General features: G+C 43.4%; 1 protein-coding gene across 4 annotated transcripts in view; it reads left to right on the top strand.

The window, feature by feature from the left end:
- The window catches only part of ARHGEF3 (Rho guanine nucleotide exchange factor 3), a 1464987-nt gene that overhangs the window by 1339489 nt on the left and 100334 nt on the right, over positions 1-25164 (top strand). For all 4 annotated transcript variants that reach the window (XM_069643671.1, XM_069643668.1, XM_069643670.1 and 1 more), the window contains 3 exons: positions 127-189; positions 874-970; positions 1084-1160. In XM_069643671.1, coding sequence (XP_069499772.1) covers positions 127-189; positions 874-970; positions 1084-1160 — 237 coding nt within the window. The remainder of the gene's footprint in view (positions 1-126; positions 190-873; positions 971-1083; positions 1161-25164) is intronic.

The following is a 25164-nucleotide window of genomic DNA, read 5'->3' as shown; positions in this document are numbered from 1 at the left end:
GTTGCAGACACCTGTGCTAATGGGTTACTGATTTCCACCTCAACATATATTCTGATTGTATTTGTTGTGGATAGTTCCCGTTGTTATGTTTTAAGTTTATCCTAACAGCCGTTATCCTTCTCGTAGGCAATCTTTGAACTTTCCCAGGGAGAAGAAGACTTGATAGAAGACTTGAAGTTAGCTAAAAAGGTAAGCATTTGCGCATGATTGCGTGAAACCTCCAAAGATGCTGAATAGTTCCGTTATCCAACTTGCCAGGGGCGCAGTTCAATAAGAGGTATGTGAGCATCGGACATTGAGGTTGTGCAGCGGACCCCTGCGAATAACTGGTATTATGGACATAGGACCCGTTTACAAGTTTGCCGGGTTTACCTTTGGTAAATCTGCCAAACTCAAATATTGTTATTGCCACAATAGTGCCACACAACTGAAGGTAAAACCTACAGATTCTGAGGTGGCGTTAGTCTTTATTATGGAGTCCCACAGAACTCCATTGGGTTTTTGAGGAAATACCACCGGAGGAATTACCACCAGCAGTAATTTTGCAATTTTTGGGAAGTGGAGGAAACCCCTCCAGACAAATGCTAATTGGAATACAACACTGTGGCAAAGGTGGCAGTAATTCTTTACTTCCACCTGTTTTACCACACCACCATACATGAAATTTGACACATAATGGAAATTGACCTCGTCCCTAGAAATGTCGATATTCTCTTTACTGGAATGTGGTTAAATATGCTAGCCATTGTATGACGTTCTTAGCACTGCTTCACACATTCAGGAAATGTTAATAACACATTCAACAAACCCTTTATGAAAAGATCTGCAAGTTCTCATCCTTTAACTAGAGCTGTATCACTCTTATATTTTCAGGCTTACCACGACCCCATGCTTAAACTCTCTATAATGACCGAGCAAGAACTAACCCAAATCTTTGGAACACTGGATTCCCTCATCCCTCTGCATGAAGGTATGATTTCTGGCTCAGGTTGCACTGGGTGTCAGATAAATGGTCATGTTACAGTGGTTGAGATGAGGTGTTTGCAGCAAATAAGTGTTCTTTTCTCCTTTTGTTCTTTTCAGATCTTCTTCAACGGCTTCGAGAGATCCGCCAACCAGATGGTTCTACGGATCACGTGGGCCACATTCTCGTGGGCTGGGTAAGAGGTCTTGCTTTCATAGCGCGCTATCGCAATGCTTATTTGTCTGGATGTATTGTGTGGAAGGAGAACATGAAATCTTTTCAGGAAATATGTTCATAAATATGATTTAACGAAATAAGGCTCCAAACAAATGTTTATGAAAAATGTTAATAAACATATTGTTAGATTTAGGTGTCGGTTGCTCCAAACGCTGCAAGGTTATGTTTTGCTATAAATGTGTGGTACTACACCAAATCCTGGCCATTGTGGTCACAATACGCTAAAGCTTGTCAGGATGCAGGCGTATTGGACCTTTACCCGTGGAGTGCGGACCATGTTCTGTGGAAATAAAATAAAGGGCCCCGGGGCGTGGGGTAGAGTGGGTACAGCTCAGAAAAACATGGGGACTACCATCGTCATATTTCTATTCACCCTCACCTGGGTGTAGGTTCTCATAATTAAGTAGGGTGTGTCAAAATGCAGTTCCTTTTCCCAAATATTGTACCTTTCAATAGTTTCTTGTTATATTGTTTACAATTTTATTTTCGACTCAAGTAAATAGAATATACAACAAAAGAGCCTGCTTAGAATGAACATGTTAACCTTTCATAGCAGTAGCAGGAATACTCATAACGAGACAGAATACTAAAGAGCAACGAGTACCGTATAATTGCATCAGAAAAGGCTATTGCTAGTAGCCAGAATTTATAATATCATCAGTGGCAAAATCATTCATACAGCTCTACGACTGGCATGGTGGTCTCATTAAAGGTCTCTGGATGTATATATATTACAGTGATTGCCACTTCAAAACAGGCAAGTAAAACCCTAGGGACGTGTAATGCCCTTGTGCTTGATGCCTCTAGAGAAAGACTCGAATGTCAATGGTTTTTATAATACAGATCATGTACCCCCACCTCCAGTGAGCTTTTTGGAAAAACCCATTTCCTGCTTGGCAACCCGGCTGACAGCAGAAAGTCCCATACCTGGCTTTTTCATTGTGTGTGCCTGCATCCTGAACAGGTTACTTTGGGTGGCAACAAAAGTTCACCTTGGGAAGTTTGTTTAGGGTTCTAACCTGAGTCCTTCCCTATATGTAGGTTTTGTTCAAATAATCTTGATTTTCCCTTGTTTCATTTTGATTCTATTTTATTGTTATTATTATTCAGTGCAGACCTAGCTTTGGGAAGCAACGGAGCACTTTACATTCATAGTGGGGAAAATAAAGTTAGGGAGCAAGGGACAAGGGAATGGCTCTAACAGGGGAGGGAGGGCAATTGTCAGTTGTTAGTCTACAAGTGACCAGGGCATGAAACAGTGGGGATCAGATCACCCAGTCCCACGTCTGGTGGGGAGTGGAAGGTGTATGAGCCTAGGTGTTAGGGAGGAGCCACTCCTTGAAGAGGAGGGTTTTGAGCACCTTCTTGAACTGTAGAAGCGAGGGGGTGAGTCTGATATTGATGGGGGTGGAGGTTCCAGAGTCTTGGAGTGTAGACAGAGAAGGCTTTTCTTCTTTAGGTTTATAATGTACAATACATACAGTACAGTAGTTTCGTGACAGGCTCACAGCTTAATTCACTGACAAACACATTGCCCTGAAGACTCAATACTAATTGTATCACAAACACATGTTTTTGTTTGTTTATGGAATTTCAGACTGGCGGGTTGCTAGGAGAAGATATTACCCAACATTGTTGAAGTTTAGGATCAAGCTAAGGTTCAGTGTTGGGTTTCACCAATTTAATTTGTTAGCTAGGAAACGCAGTTTATTTGAAAAGAACACCTTGTGAACCAGACCCAAAACGTAATGCTTTCTTATCTGTCTAACAGTTAAAGAATGCAATCTGTCAAATGCAGAAGACAAATGGTTCCTAGCACAGAGATCAAAAGAGTCTTGCTGTGAGGTATTGAACTCGTTGCAATCTGATAATCAGGCATACCCAAATAAGGCACATTGCAATAGTTTACCAAGGATGAAATAAATGCATTGACCACAGTAACGTTCACTGAAGGAGGGAAGTGTTCGAAGATACGGTTAAGAAGCCGATTTAGAAAAAAGCCAAACTTGGTTACAGAATGTATTAAGATAGAGCGAATGTGGCATCAATTTTTACATCTAGGTTTCTCAACTTCTGGATAGAGATCGGATTGTGACCCAAACAAGAAGCCCAAAATCCTCTGACCAAAGATTGGATTTATCTGATGGAATGAATCCCTTAGTTTTCAAACCATTTAGAGCTGACACAGTGGATTAGCGGATTAGCCAGAATTTGTTCTCTATCATTTACATAGGTTTTCAACCTTCTCTGTACCTTGAAAACCCTGCTGATGTAGGTTATCAGGAATGGGCCAATGGTCGACTATATCAAAACCAGATGATAATCAAATTGAATCAAAGGTGATACCTTGCCTGCATCTGCTGTGCTATGTAGGTCATCAAGCACCATAAATAGGCCTGCTTCAAGTACGATACTGGACAGAATCCTGTTGGTGCATTTCGGCATAATTTTGAAATTGTGCGGCAAGTTTTTTTCTATTATTTTTCCCAGTTTTCCCAGTTAGTGCTGTTTGGAGAAATTCGAAGGAACGCCTGCGTCCAAGGATGGTTTCTACAGGAGTGACCCTTTCGGTCCCGTTGGTGATGAGGCAGAAAGTAAGGACGGGTTTAGGGTGAAGTACAAATCTAAAATAAACACAGGGCTGAGAGGTCTGGACAGACCTGCAGGGCAGTGGTCATGGGGTGAATCAGATGCCTGGTTTAGTTTAATTTGTTTTGTTCAATCTGAATCAGTCGTGGGCGAGGATGTAACTGTCTTTGACTGGAGAGAATGTTTATGTTCGATGGTAGGTTCATAGTTCGCCATCTCACTTCTTATTACGTCTGTTTATGGAAAAAGAATATAGAAAAAAATTCATGAAGGTCAGTGGAAAACCATCTAGCAGTTTTAGTAGTAGCTGGGCGACCAAGTTAATTTAAGTTGGAATGTTCTTTAGTTGGAATATGAGGCAATTTGATTTGGTTTGTGTAAAATGAAGTCTTTGGCAAATTTTATAAGATTTTAAAAGTGACTTATATTGTTCTTTTTGCAATTCATCATAATTAGCATGCCAGATGAGTTATTTCGGCTCAAGCTCACACTTAGGTTTAATCTTTTAAATTTGCGTGTGCAACAATTGTTTTGCTTCGCGAGTCAGGTTGATTGGCACTTCAAACAAAGTTCAAGTTCGGGGCCTTTCGCTATGTTCTTAATCCGTGCAGACCACCCCCCCACTACACAAGTGTTCGCCCCAGGTATAAATATTCATCCACTTTTTTATGTTGGTGTTGTGGAGCGACCATTTGTGTGGCTTGCGTTTTTTCCCCCGAATACCATACATTTTGTTTTAAGATTATTTATTTTCAGCTTCTGCGCACCAAAGTATTCTTCAGCATAGTGTAGTCCTTTCTGAAGACTGACTGGAGTAAATTCCAAAATGACGGTGGCGTCCGCATACGGACTACACTATACGCAGCAGATTTTATTTGAGGAGCAGAGACTTTCCTGCCTGCTGCATTGGGATCAACATCTGTTAGAAACAGATGAAATAGGGAGGGACTAGTGGCCAGCCCTGCTTCCCCCTCTGTTAGTAGGGAAAGACTTTGTACAGCTTCCATCGCTGAATACAATAAACAGACTGAGGATGTGGTAGGTGTAGAACATAATTGTAGCAAATTTAAAAGGCCTTTTGCCACTCCTATGGAGCCTACTTTCTTACATAGGGTTTTGCGATTGACCGAATCAAGCGCTCTTTCCAAATCGAGAACGGTTGCATGTACAAGTCCCCCACTTACCTTACGATGCTTCTCTGTTATAGTGAGAGTCAAGGATTTGACAGCATTATCTGAAAGCAGATTTATTTGAATCTAACCAAATGTGCCCCTGCTGGTAGTGTATCATTTTGTGGTGGATCGCATAGGGTAACTGGTGATCGTCAGTGTTTGCAGTAACTCTTCCATTGCAATTTGTCACCTCAGGGTCTTGTTATCTGGGGCTCAGAGTTAAAGGGTTGGGGTCTAGTGCTGAACAGCGCCTATGACAGTGGTTGAACATTCCCTCCTCTTGCAGGTTGCCAGATAGCTCTGGGTAACAGCACACAATCTCCTGTATTATATATTATGTAAAATATGTAAGAAAGAGTCCAACACAAGCTCGCTGTGCAGAGGCGTAGCCAGGATTCTCTAACAAGTGGGGCCTGACGCTAATGTAGTTGTCCCCAACGACGTGACATTGACATCTGTAAATGACCACATAGTGCTGCTGAGTGGGCATTTATAGGTTTTGGGTGGGTCTTGCCCACTCAGGCCCTACCCTGTCTACGCCTCTGCCGCTGTGTACAGCAGCAATGTCTTAAGACGGCTGAATCCACATTATTGCCAGAGAGAGGGGAACGCATTGATCACTCTGCGGATGCTAAAGGGCGCTTTGCAAGCTCTTTTCTGGTGATATTCTGGGCAGCGTTACAGTCTCTGGAGGTGAACACCCATACCTACTGAGGCCAAATTGCCTGAACCCTCCCTATATGTTCTGTAAATTGCATCTGCAGGCCCCAACGTGCCACCCTGGTGAGCTGGGTTTGAGTTCCAAGTTGAAGAAAGTGTGCAGCTATGTGAGCCACTGTTTCTCATTTACTGCGCCTGATTGGCTCCGGCCCCTATTCCATCCTACGTATTCCCGTTAAAACATTTATAGTGACTTTGTCTTTGGTGTATGGCTCCCAGGACACTTTGCAGCCTTTAGAGGTACTTAAAAAAAAAGAAAAAGACGTGTTTTCCAGGAAGTGGAAGATGTATGAGAACAGCGCAGTAGACCAAACAGGAAAGCTTGGCAGCTTCTACTGAAGATTAGACGTGGTGCCAGGCACTGCTTGCTGCAGAATAAGGAAGCAATGGGACTTGCTTGACCATCTGACCCAGGTACTGACATATTGGCCAGTGGCCCATCTGACCAGCTGCTTACATTTTGGCTGCCGGAGACCATTCTTCCAAGAGAACCTAACGATTTGCTCTGTTTTGACATAAAATATCTAACATTTTCGAGCAAATATGAAAGCAAAAATGCAGCACCTTTCTCGTGTCCTACTGCGGCGGCTGGTCGGACATATAAGACCGCCCGTTGACACCAAACATCATCCCGGTCAGCTGTGTTGGAATCATGCGAGTCCTATGCAATACATGTCTGGTATTCTGCAAAAGCCAGGTAGCTGGGTCTAGCAGGGGAGCTTATAGGCCATGACTAGGTCATCAATGAAAGGGTTCTAGGAGCAGCAGTTGAAGTCAGTCAAGAAAGAGAGACAAGGAGACATGATTGATGGAGGACCAGTGTCTACTTATTCTACCTGTCCTCTGCTGTCTGTAACTTGTAACTACCAGAGGTGTGCTATAGTGATAAATAGTCTTGCATGGAAGCAGCAGCCTAAGAGCCATCATTGCGTGCTACGTTTGAATTATAACATTCGGTCATCAAAATGGGACTACATGTATTGAAACCTGTCATTCATTTCTTGCAACACACCAGGGTGCAAGCAATTAATGATGGGGTTTCACTACATGTATAAGGTCATGCCATGTGTTAGGGTGCACATATATATATATATACATATTATGGAGGCCCCCTGTTGAGATGCCATAATAAAGAAAGATGGTAAAATCTCTCTATGTATAAAGCAGAAAATCTGTTAGTTTGTTCCTTGTACAATTCCACACCGTTCACCAATCTGCTCCATATTAAGCATAGTTAATTGTTAGGACCCTCAGGACATTACTGGCTACATGTCATTTGGGCACACCACTCCTTTCCCCGAATTTCAGCCTCTTCACACATGAGACGGTTGCCTGAAATTGGTAAAACATCAATGTGGTTGTAGACCGAACGGACAGATCTCATTTTAAGCGTCTCGATGCGAGGAACAAAACTCAAATGTTGAAAACCACGTTTCAAGGCTCTAGGACGCAACGTTTCAGAGATATTTGCACTGCAACAAACACACTGCAGCGCACAAAGGTGAGGTGAAAAGCAGGGAGAGCGCACAGAAGATCCCAGTATGCTGCAGCAGGCCAACTGTCACCTCCCCTCCACATCTGCTCCGGGGTATGTCATCCAGCCACACAAGCCCATTTTCAATGCAGTTTACTTAAGAGTGCAAAGCACATCAATCGATAAGCAACTTGGAACAGCGACCTGTAGGATCATTGATTTTCAACAGTGAATGATAAGGCACCAGGCAATGGGAGCTGCAAGCATCTCAGGTTTGTGTGCCGTAACCACAACAAGTATGGGTGGCAAATGATGCACACCTTTGTGCATGTTAATGTGCTGTGTATTAGGAGCACAAGGGGCATCCCAGGTGCCCTTTCTATGAGCGCAATAGGTATGGGTGGCACATGATGCACACCTCAGGGCATAATAATGCATCCCAGATGTGAGTGCCACGAGCACAGTGAGTAGGGTGGCACCACATGATGCACACCTCAGTGCATGACAAGGCACCTGGCAATGGGATCCCAGGGCATCCCAGGTGTGAGTGCTGGGCTGTAGGGGTGTCAAACACATGTTTGACCAGATGAGAGAAGAGGGGAGGGAAAATGCACAAAGCAGAAAGGAACATTGCAGGGTGTGCACCAATGGGTTAGAATTCTTTGTCAACGATAGCAAGGGAGAATCTGGGTTCAGTCTGAGAAGGTTGCCGTTGGGCAAGTGGCAACATAATTGAGGATAGCAGCATTTCTTTGCCTGCCCAGTTTACTTCACATTGCCTTTCTTATCGGTAATATGTATTCCGCATAAGCCAGAAGACTGGTGTCGGCAGGGGAGTTGAAACAACCATGAGTAGGCCATCAATGAAAAGGTAAGAGGAGCAGCAAGCAGTTGACGTCAGTCAGGGAGACAAGATTGATGGATGATCGATGTCTACTTTTTTTGCCCATCTGCTGCTGTCTGTAACTTGTAACTGACGATCTTAACTGTGCTGCTCTGTATCATGTGCCGAATCGCTCTTCCTGTATACATTGTATATATTCTTGTACTTGTATATTTCATCTACTGTAACCAAGCTAAAAGTATACATGTATCCTCTGTGCAAAAGGCGCCCAGATACCTTCGGGTCGGGTGCCCCATACAAATAAATAAACAAACAGCCTTACATGGAAGCTGCTGCCTAAGAGTCCTCAGGGTGTGCTCTGCTTCACTTACTTATCCAGTCAGCACACCCAAGGTGCACCTGTGCATCCCCGAAGATCACACCTCAAATCCTTGCTCTCATGACACAGCATTCATTATTACACCACCGCGTTACTCTCGTGACATGCATCTATTTATAAGAAAGATGCAACGCTGTTAATGAACAATACTATATGGAAAGTCCTATTTTCCCAAACATGTTATTTTGCTCTTAGTAAAACAAGAATCAATTAAACGTGTCCAGAAAGTGAAAACACGCAAACACACAGAGGATTACAACAGGAACAGGAAAAGTCCATCTCCTTTCGTAGATCCAGTCTAGATGGTTCCTATTATGAAAAGCATAGAGACAAAAACGCTGTTTACGTTCCCAAGAGCAATTCATGCCAAATGCAAAAGGTGATGTTTCGTAGTCTTCAATGGAAAAGGCAAAGCACTGATACATAATTATAATTGGTTATTTATAACACGCTTAATGCCCAGATATTTCTAAGTGGGACCCGTGGATCGAACCGGTGTTGTCCTCCGTCTTCTTGCTTCCAAGGCGAGCTATACTCCTGATACATGTTCATCTGATGTCCTCAAATGTGGTCGTTTCATCAGCTCGAACAGATGGATTTCTAGTGTAATCCCAATGGGATACCAAAAACACGCAAGGCAAACCTGTTTAATATGTAGGCGATCCAGAACCAAGACAGGGCTTTTTTGGATGACTTTTCTGCTCACGAGGAGAGTTAAACGTGTGCTCTTTTCAAAGCGCCCCTATAGTCCAGCCTGGCCCTTCAAATCTAAATTGAGATAATAAACTGATGTATACAAAAAAAACACGCTGCAAGAACACAAGTGGAGCAAAGGAAGTGCGGGGAAGATTTTTTCAAGACTAAAACCACGTATAGAGCAGTGGTCGAAGTGAGCGGGAGCGGTCGGGACCGGTGCTCTTCTACTTTTTTAAATTACCTTTTACAGCTCCTATACTTTTATTTTAAAAAGAAACCGCTCCGGAATGATTTTGTTTTAAAATAAATGTGTAGGAAGAAGTTGAAACTTGCACTTTCAGTGCACTGCAATGAACGTTCACTTAAACAGCAGGTGCACATGTTTGGGGCTGTGTACTGTGTGTGGGAGGGGGTGTGGTGATGGGGTTTGTGGGGAGTGGATGCAGACCAGCAGGGAACATAGTTCCACTACTTCTTTTCGTACACTTCGACCACTGGTATAGAGTAACCTCAGTGTAGGATATATTAACAAAGATAGCACCTGTACTGCACATTTGGGGCAGAAGGTTTTTTTTACAGCAAAACCCCAGCCGAGTAAACACTAAAGAAGATTGTATTAAACAGAAAAAAACACAAGTCATTTCACCACATACTAGGAGATTTTAACATGCACAAGTAGATTAAACTGCGTGGGAGGTTCTATTAACAAGGCAGCATCCATCTTCGGAGTAAACTTGGTGCCAGCGTTTTCACTAACAGAATGAATCCAGTTGTACAGTGCACTCAATGTAAAATCCCAGGAGGATAGCTCAGCGGCACTGCAACGTGCTCACCGTGGAAACAAGACGATACAAAGCAACACAGGTTCAGTCCCCAGGTCCGTGCTTAGAAACATCCGGGTATTAAGCGCGTTATAAATACACAACTAAGAGACATATTCCTGTCACAGTGCCTCGATGCCCCCGGGGTGTGTGAAAGCTTTACAAATGCAAATAAATAAACTGTATCATTTTTAAAATAAATACAGAGCAAATCCAGCATTGTAGTGCTCTCAGTCAAGGAGGTTTGAAGGTTTTAGGCGTGTGCGACCACCTGCAGAGTAAGCTCTGCGATAGGGTTTATATCAACTTAATAAACCAACCTTTTGAGTGAACTGTGAATAGGAGATATGAAAAATATGGCCAAACCTCCTGTAGAGTAAAATCTACGTCAGTGGTCTAAGTGTATAAAAAGGAGTAGTGGGACTGCTTCCTACACTTTTATTTTAAAACAAAACCATCCGGGAATGGTTTCTTTTTTAAATAAAAGTATGGGAACAGTCAAACTTAATTTTAAAAAAGCAGTGGAGCTCCACTCCTGCCCACTCCCGCCCACTTCAACAACTGATCTACGTCAGATATTTTATTAATGCAGCAACAGCACTTGTAGAGTACTTTGATTGTGCAAGATTTTGTAAACATTGAAACCCTCTACATAGAGTAAGTAGCTGCAATGCTGGCGATTTCAGCCTGGCAATGCGACTGGTCGAGAACAGAGTAAACTTGACGGGGCAACGCGTTGGTCTTGAAAGCAAGACCGCAGAGAGCAAAAGAGGTTAGAATCCCGGATCCACGCTTAGAAACTGAACTCAGGTATGGTATTAGGCGCGTTATAAAGAAATAAACAAAGAAAGAGAACTGCTGGAGGAATGAGCTCAAGATGGAACAAGTTATCACCACAGGAAAACCACCCAAAGCTTACATTCAGGAGAGCACATTTTATTTACAAAGCAAAGCCACATGAAACTGGAACGTCACGAGGAAGGTTTTAACAATACAGAGCTACCTGGAAACTAAGCTGTGAAAATGAGCAGTCAGAAACATTTCAAGTGAGATTTGAACAGTCAGAGCCATTTCAAGTGTATGCTTAATAGAGGAGATTTGAACAGTCAGAGACATTTCAAGTGTAAGCTTAATAGAGGAGATTTTTACAGTCAGAGCTATTTCAAGTGTAAGCTTAATAGAGGATATGTGAATGGTCAGAACCATTTAAAATGTAAACTGAATAGAGGAAATTTGAACAGTCAGAACCATTTCAAGTGTAAGCTTAATAGAGGAGATTTGAACAGTCAGAAACATTTCAAGTATAAGCTTAATAGAGGAGATTTGAACAGTGAGAGCCATTTCAAGTGTAAACTTAATAGAGAAGATTTTAACAGTCAGAGCCATTTCAAGTGTAAGCTTAATAGAGGAGATTTGACCAGTCAGAACCATTTCAAGTGTAAACTGAATAGATAAGAGGTGAAAAGTCAGAACCATTGCAAATGTAAGCTTAATAGTTAATAGAGATGATTTGAACAGTCAGAACCATTTCAAGTGTAAGCTTAATAGAGAAGATTTGCACAGAACCATTTGAAGTGTAAGCTTAACAGAGGAGATTTGAACAGTCAGAACCATTTGAAGTGTAAGCTTAATAGAGGAGATTTGAACAGTCAGAACCATTGCAAGTGTAGGTCAGAACCATTGCAAGTGTAACCTTAATAGAGGAGGGTGGAACGGTCTGTCCCATTGCTAGTGTAAGCTTAATAGAGGAGATTTTTTTGTACACAAAAAACTCTCTTAGGAGTCCCTTTTTGTAGAACATTTCCAAGTGCATCAAGACGGCAAAGAGTAAAATCTGGGAAGGATACTTTAGGAGCATAGTACAAACACCTGAAAAATAAACACTGGCAGGAGAACTCATTAACGATGTTACTACATCAATATTTTACAGCCCCAGAAAAGTCACCTAAAAATAATGACAGGAATGTCCTCATGGAGAATATTCTCGTGAAAGTCTGCGTTATCCCAACATCGTAACAACATGGAATGTAACCTCTTTATAATGATGCAGGTTCAGACACTGCAGCCCGGGCAGAGAAGTCGTCCTTAGTCATTCTTCCAAAGTCTCATGTAGACAGAGCACCCTGCTCCCAGCTGGTCCTGGCTGCCTCATCATCCACATGGTCTGCAATATGCAAGTCCTTACATTCTAAGCCACCCATTCTATTCCAGGTTACCTCATTGTACCAGCTACGCCTTCACCTTATCTCACATTCGGGGACTCGGACTTCGGTAACAAAGCATAAGCCCTAAAGCATTCTCGCAGAAACGAAATGATAATAACATCGCATACCTAACTGAAGAGCAACCACCAGGGAGATTTTATGAACACCATACAACTATCCCAAAATGCAATTACCTACTCGAAGAATACACTTGGGAATGAGAAGATTCAAAACGCATCAAACACCATCTAAAGAATGGCTTGAAGGAAGACATTGTCCATGCTCCGAAGGATGCCAATAAAATGAGTATTCGTGAATTGCATTCTATAAATCCACAATACTTATAGAGTGATATTTTGGGATTATAGAGATTTTATAAACGCGGCGCAACAAACTGTAAAGGCACCACGGGAAGGACATGTTATAAGCACATCATAAAGATCAGAGAAATAACCTCAGGAAGGGAATTTTATGAGTGAGAAATCTTAATGAAGGTTATTTTACGAGTTAGAAATCGTAATGAAAACAACAAACCCATCCAAACAATAAAATAAGGTGGGGGGGGGTGGAGATTCTATTATGCGCCTTGAACCACTTGTGTATAGGCGCGCTATAAATAAAATATCATATCATATCATATGCTGCAAAAACAGTTTGATTCAGGTTAATTTACCTGCTGGGGCATATCAGGCATTTTTAAGCAAGAAACAGTGCTACCTAGAGCAAATATTTTATTAACATCAAGCAAGGGTCGTCATGAGGTCCTTCCGCCAATCAGGCAGTCCTGAGGCTATACATCATGGCTTTGCGCGCATTCATTAGGAAGAGGCCTACATCAAGCTCTTCTTGCCCTGCAGCCACCTCCCTCGCCCCTCACCATATCCACCGCCCCAATCCACTCCTCTGCCATGCCCACCCCAAATGCAGCACCCCTTACGTGCGGCCCCCATGTCCCTTGCCAGATCCAATAACACTTGCTGTTCTGGCCTTTCACCTGCATGGCAATGGCCGCCATGGAAGGGGAGACGGGACTACAGTGTCGTTTTTTTAAATTTCAGTTCAGAAAGGGAAACTGCAAAGTTCCAAATCTATGCCGTGGTGCTAATAGCAATAACCCCCCTGTGGGCTGGCATTACTGCTCAGGTAATTTATTTTATTTATTTATTACATTTGTTTAACGCCCAAACCCTCAGCTATAACAGTGTTGTTGCAGACATCTTACAATAAAATTCAACAGTATTCCAATTACATACAAAAAGCACTGGTATAAAAAATTACATAGGTTGATACATTGCATGGTCATTATTTACAGGTTCTGGTAATAGTCAGCAATATAATAGTCAGTAATGGCATTGAGGCCCATGTGAAGGCCCTCACTTTGCTCTGGCCTGTAACAAGAGCCCCAGGCATTACCTTACCAGTAATGGCTTCCCACGTTAGGGTTTCTTGCTTAAAGAAAAACATGCCAAGCTGCTGAGGCACAGCTCCTCTGAGAACCTGGTCCAATGCATATGCATGGTTTAGATACTACTATGTATGTCTGAGGAAAACATGTGCTCGGTTATCTGCTCTTGTTATTTCTTTGTTGCTTTGTGTTCTCTGCATGTGGTTTTCTTCACATCCCATTGTTACATTCTAAATGCAAAGTTGTCTGCTGGAGCTCCTTACTGCCACCTTCAGGGTTCTAGGTAACAGTTGTTTTTTTTGTGTATGGTTCTAATGTTATCAGATGCCATTTATTCCCCAAATGTTTTGCTGATTTGGCATGCAACAGTCTTTGAGGGCTATAATGGCTTGCATGTTTCTGCACACATTCGGAAAACGTCTTGGCCATTAGTGGGGCATTGCACTGATCCTTAAATTGTCTGAAACGAGGATTAATACTGGCTATGCATGGTGTGCATACCTTTATACACCAAAAAGCAGCGGATGCTGTGGTTTTAGTGGTGAAAAGCAGAATGAAAACAGGAGTGACAGAGGCCAAACCTCAGGTGAGGCACAGCCTGATATTTGGAGGCACAGTGTATCATTGTATGTGTCCTGCAGGAATGTCGCCATTACACTGAGGGTGCATTGTCTGTATGGGGGAGAAGACGGGAATGTGGATAGTCTCTGCAGGGCATGGTGGGGGTCTGACATACCTTGTAAGGGACCAGAGGATCAAACTCCATGGCCCACAACTGCATTACTTTTCTACTTACTGAAACACATGTGCAGAACCTTAGTACTACCAACGAATCAGACCAGCAAGCAAAATGAAACATTGCCTTGGTGCTCACAGATGAAAGAGATAATCGGTTTTAATCTGAGCTTGGCCCTTTCTATGAAGGCAGAACATTTTGAGAGACAAAATGGTGTGTATTCATGGCTAAAGAAGCTTGAAATGCACCTGCCCAGAAGCGAACTGCCTCTGGGCAGAATAAACAGAATTTAAGACAAGTCATATTGTTTCTGAATCCTTTGCATACCCGCACTTCTGCCTTGTGGACAGCATTTTGGTGGAAATCCATCCTAGTCTTGCTTGACTACTGTGAGGGTCTTATCCACTAATGGGTCATCTCATCTTGAGCTTGAAAGGGAGACAAGCGTGGTAAGATTGGTGGGGCTTACTCCCTTGGCTGAGGGTAGTTTAGGTGGAATTTGTCTACAGTTGTGTTAAATAAATGGATCCTGTACATGCAAAAATTAGTAGCATTACAACATAGGACAATTGCAACTCCAAGCAGAAGAAGGCAACGTGGGACCACTCCTAATCTCACCTTGCATTGCCGTGACCTTTAGGCCAGCTCAATCCAGAGGAAGTCATTGCGCAGGAGACAGTAGAGCAAGGGATTGGGTTAGGATATGCTCTAATTGTTATAACGTTGATAAGAATCTCTGCTTTACAAAACAAAGGGGAGGAAATCGGTTGCATTGGACCCCGAAAAGGATGTTTGTGAATAAACTCTTGCCATCTGTGGAATGTTCGTATTGTAAGGAAGAGACAGGGACTTTTTTCATATGTTTTGGAATTGTAAGAATTTTAAGCCCTTCTGGGAAGAGTATTGCAAAGAGTTTACTTGCTTTTAGGTTTGTCATTTCCTAGATCTCCGATCACGTGTGTTAGGATTGATTTTTCCACTAAGACATCTCTCCCTGGTCAAAGTGATGTGGTAATAATATAGAGCTCTTATCGCGGCCAAAAAGCAAATATTAAAGGTTTTGAAGATTACTAAGAAAGAGACACGTGAAGACTGGTTACATGATATGGCAATTCTGTCTGCCAGAGAGAAGGTATCTTATCAAAAGAAACATAAACTTGAAGATTATAATGAAATTTGGGATGGGTTTAATGAACCATGTGTCTAACCAGTTTAGATCCATGAGATAATCAAAGGGGTATTTTTTTACCCTTTTTTATTGTTTATTTCATGATGTTTTATCATTTGTATTGTCTTGAAAAATACTAGATTGAGATATCTTCGGAAATGTTTTTAAGTGTTGTATGTTCTTCAAACTCAATTAAAAAAATGTAATAAGTAAATACTGTTGTTGTCTCTCACCCGACCTTGGTATACTGACTTTGTAAGGATGATTTTCAAACAAAGGACATGCGGTATCTTAAAACAGTGCAAATGTTAAATTCAATATAACTAATGTTGAGATTGTTATATAGACTGGGCCAAATATCAGCAAATTCTCTTTTAAGGAAAGCCTTAGGACCAATTGAGAGAATGAAACCGGAACCACCTTCCAGAATATGAGATGGCGGTAGCTACACAAAGGAACCCAGGAAGAATCCTAATGGTGCCGTTCCTAGTGAGTGGCCAACCTTTGTGATCAGGGACTCTCCTTATCTTTGCAATGGGCTGGCTATCTGTTACTTAATCATTCATTGTTTTTTTTTATTTTGCAGTAATGTGAAGTATAATTTCAGTTGATTACTTATTGCCTCCCAGCTTTAAAAAGAAAAAGTTGGAACTTTCATCTGCTTTAAATTGCACCGCTCCGGCACCATCTTTCCAAATCTAAATATGATCCAACTTTACCTTATTTTTCATACAAACTGTATAAAACGAGAATCAGTGTATGTAACTAGAGCCAAAAAAGTGACATGTTTCTGGTTTAACTTACCAGACACAGCCTTAGAAAACTGCCAAGAGAAACAGCTTGCAAGCAAGTTCTGATTCAGACATCCGTCTGTCTGCATCATTGGGGTGTTGGCAAGGTTGCCATTTGACCATTTTAGAGCATACAAGTTTCAGCGTGACTCTTTTTTTATGAATGCGTTTTCATATTTCATTTAGTTGTTCTTTAGAGGCTAGTAACAACTGACTGTTTTAGGCTGTCATTTGATGCTGTGACAAAATGGTGATCATATTTTGAAGTCACTTCTTTAAGGCTGGATAACATTGGTGTTAGAACACACTGTGTAGGTTTATCCGTATCATATCATGGGTTGGGGAACCTGTGCTGGAATTACTTTTTCAATAAACCAACAAATCAATCAGTCAATCAATTAATCAATGAGATATTTTTTTCAAATCCCATATCCATAAAATTACAGATTAACAACTCTGAAAAAGAATACTTATTAAAACATGACTTGTATTCAAATGCATATGGCAAGTGCAGAAGGGGAAGAACAAGGGAGTTCAACACTTGTAAGATCTTTCCCTGGCATGCTTGGATATAGCAGTCAACCAGACCTATACTATGTGGTTCAAGGTGGATCTGGAATCCAACTATACAAAAGACGTTGGATTGTAGTGTGCCTATGATGTAGTAATAACGAAGTGTGTTCCTTTTCATCAGCGGTTCATGTGTAAGTCTCCCTAGAGTGATTCAGACTCTGATTAAAACATTTATACTGTGCAAACCACAAATACGTAAACTGCCGCTATACCGTGTCAACAGGATGATTGACAGTCTCTGATCCCCAGAGTGAGGAAAGCCATCTTATACAAAGGACACAGTCACAGAAAATGTACCACTGCCTACAATTAAGGGGCAGTAGCTACACATCTTACATTTTAATTGGGCGTCATCCCAGTTCTTTGCACGGCAAGCTACAGGTAGAATAACAAATCTAAATTTAGCCAACTATGTATGAGATTGGACAGGTTCTATATCATTCTCATACTACTTGGTCAAAATATGGCATTTAAAGTCTAAGTAAGAGTTGAGTATTTAAAGCCCAATTGCAAAAGGACAATTTAGTATTCCAAAATTAACAAGAGTGTGTGTGCCCCCTCCACTGAGAATGAACATGGATCAAATAACCTGCTGTTTGGAATTTCTTCTACTCAGGAGGATCTACTCCCACGTTGTAGCTCACTGCACCCTTCCCAGAGGAGAAATATACACTTGCATATCAGTTTAGTCCCACCCACAAGGGTACGACATTGTTACATCGCCAGGTATTTTTTCACTGAGTTTTTTAGCCGAAAACGTTTGGCCGAATAAACTCATCGAAAAAAATATGGGGGGGGTGTAAGGTGATATTAGAGATATGGGGTGTGGGGAATATGTACTAGATAATAGCGAAGGGATGGTTGGGGGAGAAACCCCCTCTGCTCAAAACCTTCAGCAAAAAACTGAGTGAAAAAATACCTGGTCATGTAAGAACATAGAACCCTCCACAACGGCTGTCAGGCTCCAAAATGCTAGGCAACTCTTCTCTGAAGAAGAATACCATCAGCAACCACAGACACGTGTTTTGGCCTTGTTGGGCCTCCTCAGTGAGGTGAAGCTAAGCATCTCTAAGACACAGTGAGCACATGGACCCCTTGCTCACTGTACCTTAGAAAGGCTCAGCTTCACCTCACTAGTGAGGCCCAACAAGGCAGGCGTGAATATATAGCAACAAACAGATGTATCTTAAGAAATGCCCTGAACCTCAAATGGTCCTCTGTGACTCTCAATGCTAAAGACAGTAAGGTCCACTTTCAAATATCTTGACCAGAGGCTCCCAAAGATATTTTTTGCTTGGTGAAACAGAGAGGTGTACATGTGATATAACCATTACTCCTGAATAGGTATTGTCCCTTTCACTGACCAAGCATGATGTATAGCCATCTTTAAAAGGATTCACTAGGGTAACATAAGCCAATATAAACTCACCAGCATGGTGGTCACATCTTCTCTGTGGGTATTCTAAATAGAAAGTGGAACTCTGCATTTTGTGTGTTGACAAACAATGCCTTGCTGTGGCAGTCCCAAATACACTGTGTTGTATTAATCCAGTCTTGCAGAAACAAACACATTCACCAATGTGACCATGTGGGTAGAAGGAAAATGCTTGTAAACAGGCTTAGTTGGTAGAATCCGCTTCTGGTGGCTACATTTATCTGGATGATCAATGATATTTTGGACTCAGTTAAGCAATTCTATACCTTGGTCACTTCCACCGGGCATCACGCTACAGCAGCAGGCCAGAACATGCTGTACCCGCTAAAGCCCAGTGACCAACGGAGCAAGATCGGGTCTTGGCAGGGATAACGTTCACTCTTTTCAAATTCATCCAAGGGCATAGCTCAATCATAAGGTGTTTTAATTTACTTGCAACCACCTACAGTCCCCACTGTTCCTCCAAATGAGATATGCCTTAAGGAGAAAAGGCATGAGGACCAGATGCCAAATCTGGAATATGAAGCAGTGCCACAACCTGCTTTGTGTCCAGCAGAAAGGAGTTAATAAAGCTTCACCCTATTTGTATCCCCAAGTGGAGTAAGTGTCCCACGAACTGCATGGTTTAAAGTGTTGAGCACCGTCCACAGATACAACAATATCAGGTTGCTGGCACCATCGCTCTCTGAGTCTACAGATGTCATCTAATAGGGAAACCAACACCGATTCCATACTATGAAGGAGACGAAATACAGTTTGCATGAGATCAAATGTGTTGTGACCCTTCATTAATTTCTGAAGCTACTGTTTTGAGCCCCTCTACAGGGAAAGATCACAGAGATGGAGGTCGAAAATGTGCTCGTTTGTTGGTTTCGCAGTAAGCCTTTTTAACAAGGACTTCGCCAGTTTTTGTTTCAGGGCAGTAGAACTTATGCCATTCCGGAAGGAGGTGTAGATGTCTATTTGCTGATCACAACAAACATATTTGGCAGTTCTTGCCAAATGGGTCCTTTGGAGAGCCAAACACCCTGTATCTGCTCACCTAAGCCCCACCTCCTGTCCCTCGAAGGTGAGGAAGGTTAAAATGAATGCCTACAGTTTGGATTAATTTAGTGTCCCTCCGCACTTCAGGTTCTAGCAAGTGTTCTGTTCTTTGTAAGGCAGTTTTAATGTGTTAAAATTGTAAAATTGTGATAAACTGACAAGTGAAAGTGAGGAGGAAATTAACGGGCTAAATATTTTAACTCCTCATGCTCCCCGTAGATGGCAGGTCTGGAATATTTAGATTATGTAACTCCAAGGTGTATTTTACAAGTGGACGATTTTACGATTCACAGGTGTCGTCACTTCTCCCAAGGGGAGAGCTCTTCTCTGTGAGGTTAGGGAGGTGAGGCTGCTACCCAATAGTCCCTGTAGGGGTTGTGGAAAGCAGGACCTCATAGAGAGAGACTCCCATCATGGGATAAGGACTCCCTTTCCGTATAGGAACTCACTAACCCGTTTTCCCTTGGGACCAAGTCCTTACCCCAGTGGCAAGGACATCCAGGAATGGTCAGTGCAACGCTGCGGAGGAAGTCAAGCTTCTGACCAGTGGAAGAGTGGGAAAGAAGCCTGCATGACCTTAGGGACGTGGACCATGTGGTCCTACAACTGCGCCAGAGTCATTTGGCCCAAGTCTCTGTGGAGCAACAAGGGTGAAGCAGTGAGTGGAGCGAAGGAAGCAAGAGAAGACAGGGAAGAATTGCTGAAACTGTAAAGCAAACTTTATTTTTTATTTATTGTGTATTTATAATGCGCCTTTACACAATGTGTTTCGAGGCACAACAAGACAAGACTCTGAAGTACCAGGCAGCCAGTCAAGGGCAGACCGGGACATTAGCTGGGGAGTTGGAGGGGGACAAAAAAAGAGAAAAGGAAGGTCTTGAGAAGCTTCCGGAACTGGAAGGAGATCCGGCTAAAGTCTGAGAGCGGCAGGGAAGCCATTCCAGAGGGAGGCTCCTTCGGAGGAGAGCGATCTACCGCCACTCTTTGCTTGGGAAATTGTCTGATCTGCAGAGAGTTAGAGCTAGACAACCGAAGGGCTCTAGCAGGGAGGTATGTAGGGAGAGAGAGTTTGATTTGCGGGGTCCCAGGCCCCAGAAAGCCTTGTGGATGATGCAGAAGGCCTTGAACTTCATCCTCGCAGCAACCGGGAGCCAGTGGAGAGATTTTAGGGCTGAAGAGATGCGGTACCTGGCCTTGACGCCAAGGATATGTCCCGCAATCCTGTTCTGGATTAGTTGAAGGGGGCGAAGGGAGGGGTTAGGCAGATTGAGGAAGAGGATGTTGCAGTAGTCCAGTCTGGAGAGAACCAGAGCTCTTGAGACATTGAGTTTCTGGGGGAAGGTGACGAAAGGGAGAATTCCTCTGAGTAGGAGCAGCTGCAAATCAGCCTTCTTGGCAAGGTCCGTGATGTGAAGAGAGAGAGGAGTTGAAGATGACACCAAGGTGTTTTGCCTCAGAGGAGCGTGAAGGGGACCCATGGAGGGCAGCCAAAGTGTGGGAGGGAAAGCAGGAGTCCCAATGAGAAGGATATCTGTCTTATTGGCATTAAGGCAGAGATTGTTAGCAGTGCACCATGCCAGAATAGCAGACAGGCTGTCAGGAATGAGAGAGGAAGAGGAGGAGGCAGAGGAGGGAAGCTTGAAGGAGAGGTGAATGTCATCTGCATAACACTGGAAGTTAGGAGAGATGGTGAAGCTCAAATGGGATAGAGGGGCAGGATAGATTTTGAAAAGCCAGGATGAGACGATAGAGCCCTGAGGGACACTGCAGGTGGAGAGTGAGATGGTGGAGAGAAAAGGGCCCAGTAGAACTTGGGAAGGTCGGTCCAAGAGGGAGGAGGTCAACCAGTCCAGAGCCAGATCTGTGATGCCAAGGGTATCACAAAGCCGATTTATCAGGGTGGCATGATTGTCCGTATTGAAGGCAGAGGACAGGTCAAGAATGATGAGAACGGAAGGAGAGCTGGAATCAAGATTAGAGAGCAAGTCTTCACGGGTGTTCAGGAAAGTGGTTTCCGTTTCTCCAGCAGCTCTGAAGCCAGACTGGTGGTCGTGGAGTCAACTAACAGATTCAGTGAGGTGGATAAGCTGGGAGATGGACAGCTTCTCCAGGAGTATACCCAGGAGTGGGGTAATGAAGATAGGGCGGTAGTTTGCTGGACAGGAAGGGCGGCAGAAGGCTTTTTAAGGAGAGGGTGCACAAGGGAGTGCTTGAGGAGTGAGGGGAGGTTACAGGTCATCAGGTCATTTGGTCGAAAATAAATGGTCGACAGGACAAATGGTCGACGCAATTTGGTCGAAAGACAAATGGTCGAATTTTTTTTTGTATTTTCACATTTTTTTTGGGGGGGGGGGTCACCCTAACCCCCTTTTTTTGCTAAAAAAAACCCTTTTTTCCTAAACGAAAACCTGAAAAATATATATATAAATTAACAAAAAAATTTGACCATTTGTCTTTCGACCAAATTGCGTCGACCATTTGTCTGTTGACCAAATGACTGGACAGCGTGAGGGGAAGGATCCAGTGGCAAAGGTGTGATTGCAGAAATCGGCCAAGGCTGGAGAGACATTGTTGTCCTTGATAGTTCTGAAGGAGCATCTGTTTGGATGAGACTTTCATAGCAGAGACTTGTCTAGAAAACTCATCAGGTGATATGGGGGGAAAAGAGGGGAGTAGGAGGGGTGGGGGGTTGAGGCCAAGATAGCTGCAGGTATGTGTAGTTTTATATCTGCATTTTCATTTTCTGCAAATATCAGAAAAACAGCAGAAACAAAATAATGCTTGTTTGCCCCCACCAGGCCCTCACCAAGTGCCCGCTCACCTGTGCCAGCTCCCCCCACTCCCCTGAAGGCCTCCTCGTCTCCCATGCCCTCTCCCATTCCCCCACAACACATTGTGTTTCTATGACGCAATTTGCTTTGAGATGTAAGTTAGTTGCGGCTATACCCCAGGTTATAGCCGAGGGTAGGGGAAAAACGTTTGATCCTTGTGTTGCAAACTTGGTCCCTAGCCCCCCTACAACTCCCAAATTTCTCTTAGTGTCCTCTTGCCTTTCCTCCCGCTAGCCTGATGGCATTTGCATGTTTTTTGACCGGCAAAAGCCTTTTTTCTGTGTTTCATTTTCCGATACCCTTGGCTATAACCTGGGATATAACCATGGCTATCTCTTGCATTGAGAGAAAAAAAAAGATTGTGGCTCCTTCATTGAGCGCCTGGGGACCAATTCTGTTGGTGACGGTGTGCGGTACAAATACCTTTTAACATTAACATTTATAAACACCCAGATTCTTCTCAATTTACCTGAGATATAGCCATTTATTTTGGAGAAGGGGAAACCCCCTTCTCCGTCAAATTTTTTATAGTACTGGATGGAGTAACCGCAAACCTAAAGAGGATCGCCAGTCAACGCTTTGTGCCCAAGTTGTTTTAGGTCTGGTCCAAATCTATACAGCGATTTAGGCTGTGCGATTGGGCAAAAATTAATCTTTTTTTGTCTATAGAAAAATTAATCGGGAGTAGGCCGAAACAGCGTTTTTTTCCTCTTTTTTTCTTAACTTTTTAATTATTTTTATGAATCTTTCCCAGAATGTGCAGTATGGGTGGGGGGCGGTGGGTGGTGGGGCAGTGCTTACCTAATTGTCCTCAGAATTTCAGCCAAATCCATTGCACGAGTCTAAGGTTATTAGCAATTCATTTTTCCGGGTTTCCTGCGTATTTCTGTCTTACCTTAACTATAGGACGGCAACCTATGTGCACTCACACATTTTAATAACCTTAAAATACACCATTGCCAAACAGTTCTCTGTGTGAAACCTCTTTCAGGCTATCTGGAATGCGCTGAAACTCCCAAAACGCCTGCTTTGTTCAGTGACACTGGGGCGGTGTGTAACCCCAAATATGCCCCTGGTCTGAACTTTCACACATTACTGGGGATGGGGCAATGTTAACATGACTGACTAGTAGCAGAAACAATTGAACCATCTTAGGGAGGTCGGTAACAAGATGCAAGAAAGGGCTGAGTTGACAGAGGAGTCCCCTTTAGGTGAGATGTGTGCAGAGCTGGAGCCGCGGTGAAACCAGGCTTCAGCTGTGTGCACTATGGAGGGAAGAGGAGGGTGGCAGATATACAACAAAGCAGCCTCCCTGCAAACATTGCAGTTTGGTGGTAATTGCGGGTACGGGGTTCATTGTGATGAAACAATTGCTGCTAGCTGAGCAAAATGATTTAATTGTGCACTTTTGTCATTCCAGTATCATTCATGGCCACATGCCCCCATTCCATTTGGGAGGTGTTTACATAGTCCTGTTTTATCTTTCTTTGCATTCTGGGACTTGTAGTACCACAGTTCCCATTATAAATGCTGGACTTCAAATCTGCAAAATGCAATGGAAATACTAGGACTGGCCAACACCTCACAAATGGAATGGGTCATGTTGGCATGTATGCAATCCAGTAGTGTTATCCGGTGTATCCATGTGGTTGGTACAACAAGTGCCCTTCTTATGTTCACCACCTGTAAAATATTGCCTTCCCTCTTGAACCCAACTAGCCCTGTACCAATGCAGAGGCCACCCTTTTCATCACACCGACCCCTTCCACCCCCACACACACTCTGAGCAAACCTGCCAGCAGGGCATAGAATGTTTGTTTTGCTTAGTCACCCCGGGTGGAACGGGTATGCCCAGACGCTGGTCCAGTGCCTGCTGGGCCTAAAGACCCAAGCTACTCCTGATGAGGCCCAACTTGGCCAAAACATGTCTGGGGATGCTTGTGGTCTCGTGCAGAAAGCATGTGGCCAAGCAGATTGGCTGGACTGCCCCTTTTGGGTTGGGTCAAGCCTGATTTACATATGGTCTTTCCCCTTCTGTAATGGCTTGGCAGGCGAAGAAGGATGGTCTGGTGGGTTGCCCAGAGCAATGCCAGGGGTTAGGGTTCATTCTAAACCTTCCAGCCATCACCTCTTTTATCTTCCAGTGAGTGGGGCAATACACCTTTCCCAGTACACATTTTTTGGGAGGGAGCAGTGCAAGAGTGGGTAATTGACGAATGGGACTCAGGCTGATGGCCTTTCCTGGATGTGTGGGGGTCCGCGGAGCCCCCTCGGCGCCCCTGCATACATGCTCCATCCTGTTCAAGAGATACTAGTCCAGTCCTGGTTTTAGTGTTGCATTCTGGGGATTGTAGTCCTGCCTTTGCCAATTATAAACCCAGTACTACAAGTCCCAAAATGTAAAGCAAAAACTAGAACTGGACTACCATCTTCCGAATGGGATATTTTAGCATAAATTACCTGCACCTTTCTCCCAAAATCCAAAATATATCCGGTAGGATTTTGAGGTGCGTGACCAACTACACCATCAGTAGTGTGGAGATACGTTATGCCAAGCTGCCTAGCACCCTGTCAGGACTCATCGGCCGGTCCATGTAACGCGTAACGCATCTTTGACCTGCAAAAGTTGAGGCTCGCCCACTGAACGTCGACCGAGTGCCTCCGCAGAAAGATAAACCGCAGGCAGCCATGTTTCCCGCTTGGCGGAGTCTATAATCCCTGCCATGTTTACATTATGCGGCAGCAGTTGTGCTTCTCGGCTTTGATGCTGCCGCCCTCCTCGGTTCATGAAAGGGGAACACACAAAAAGTTATCCAGGCCACGCAGGGGAAACAAGAAAAACAAATCAAGTGTGAAAGCTGGATTACAGGCCTGGTTGGTTACCATAGCACTCCGCCCGCAGGATAATGGGAGATTAAGGGCCCGAGTGCAGAGCAGGCAGTGGCGTGGGGAGGGGTATAGGTCGCCTGCATCCGCAGGGAACTGCTAATTTGTTTCCTCGCCAGAAAAAAAACAGGGACCTCTATTTCCAAGCTGCTGAAAAACAGGAAGGGCAATTCAATTGAGATCAAGGGAGTGGAT

The sequence above is a fragment of the Ambystoma mexicanum genome, chromosome 2p, assembly GCF_040938575.1.
Source record: "Ambystoma mexicanum isolate Mex_15411 chromosome 2p, UKY_AmexF1_1, whole genome shotgun sequence".
In the NCBI taxonomy this organism is placed as follows: Eukaryota; Metazoa; Chordata; class Amphibia; order Caudata; family Ambystomatidae; genus Ambystoma; species Ambystoma mexicanum.
Note: the sequence above shows the minus strand (reverse complement) of the source record. Positions and strands in the feature narration are given on the sequence as shown.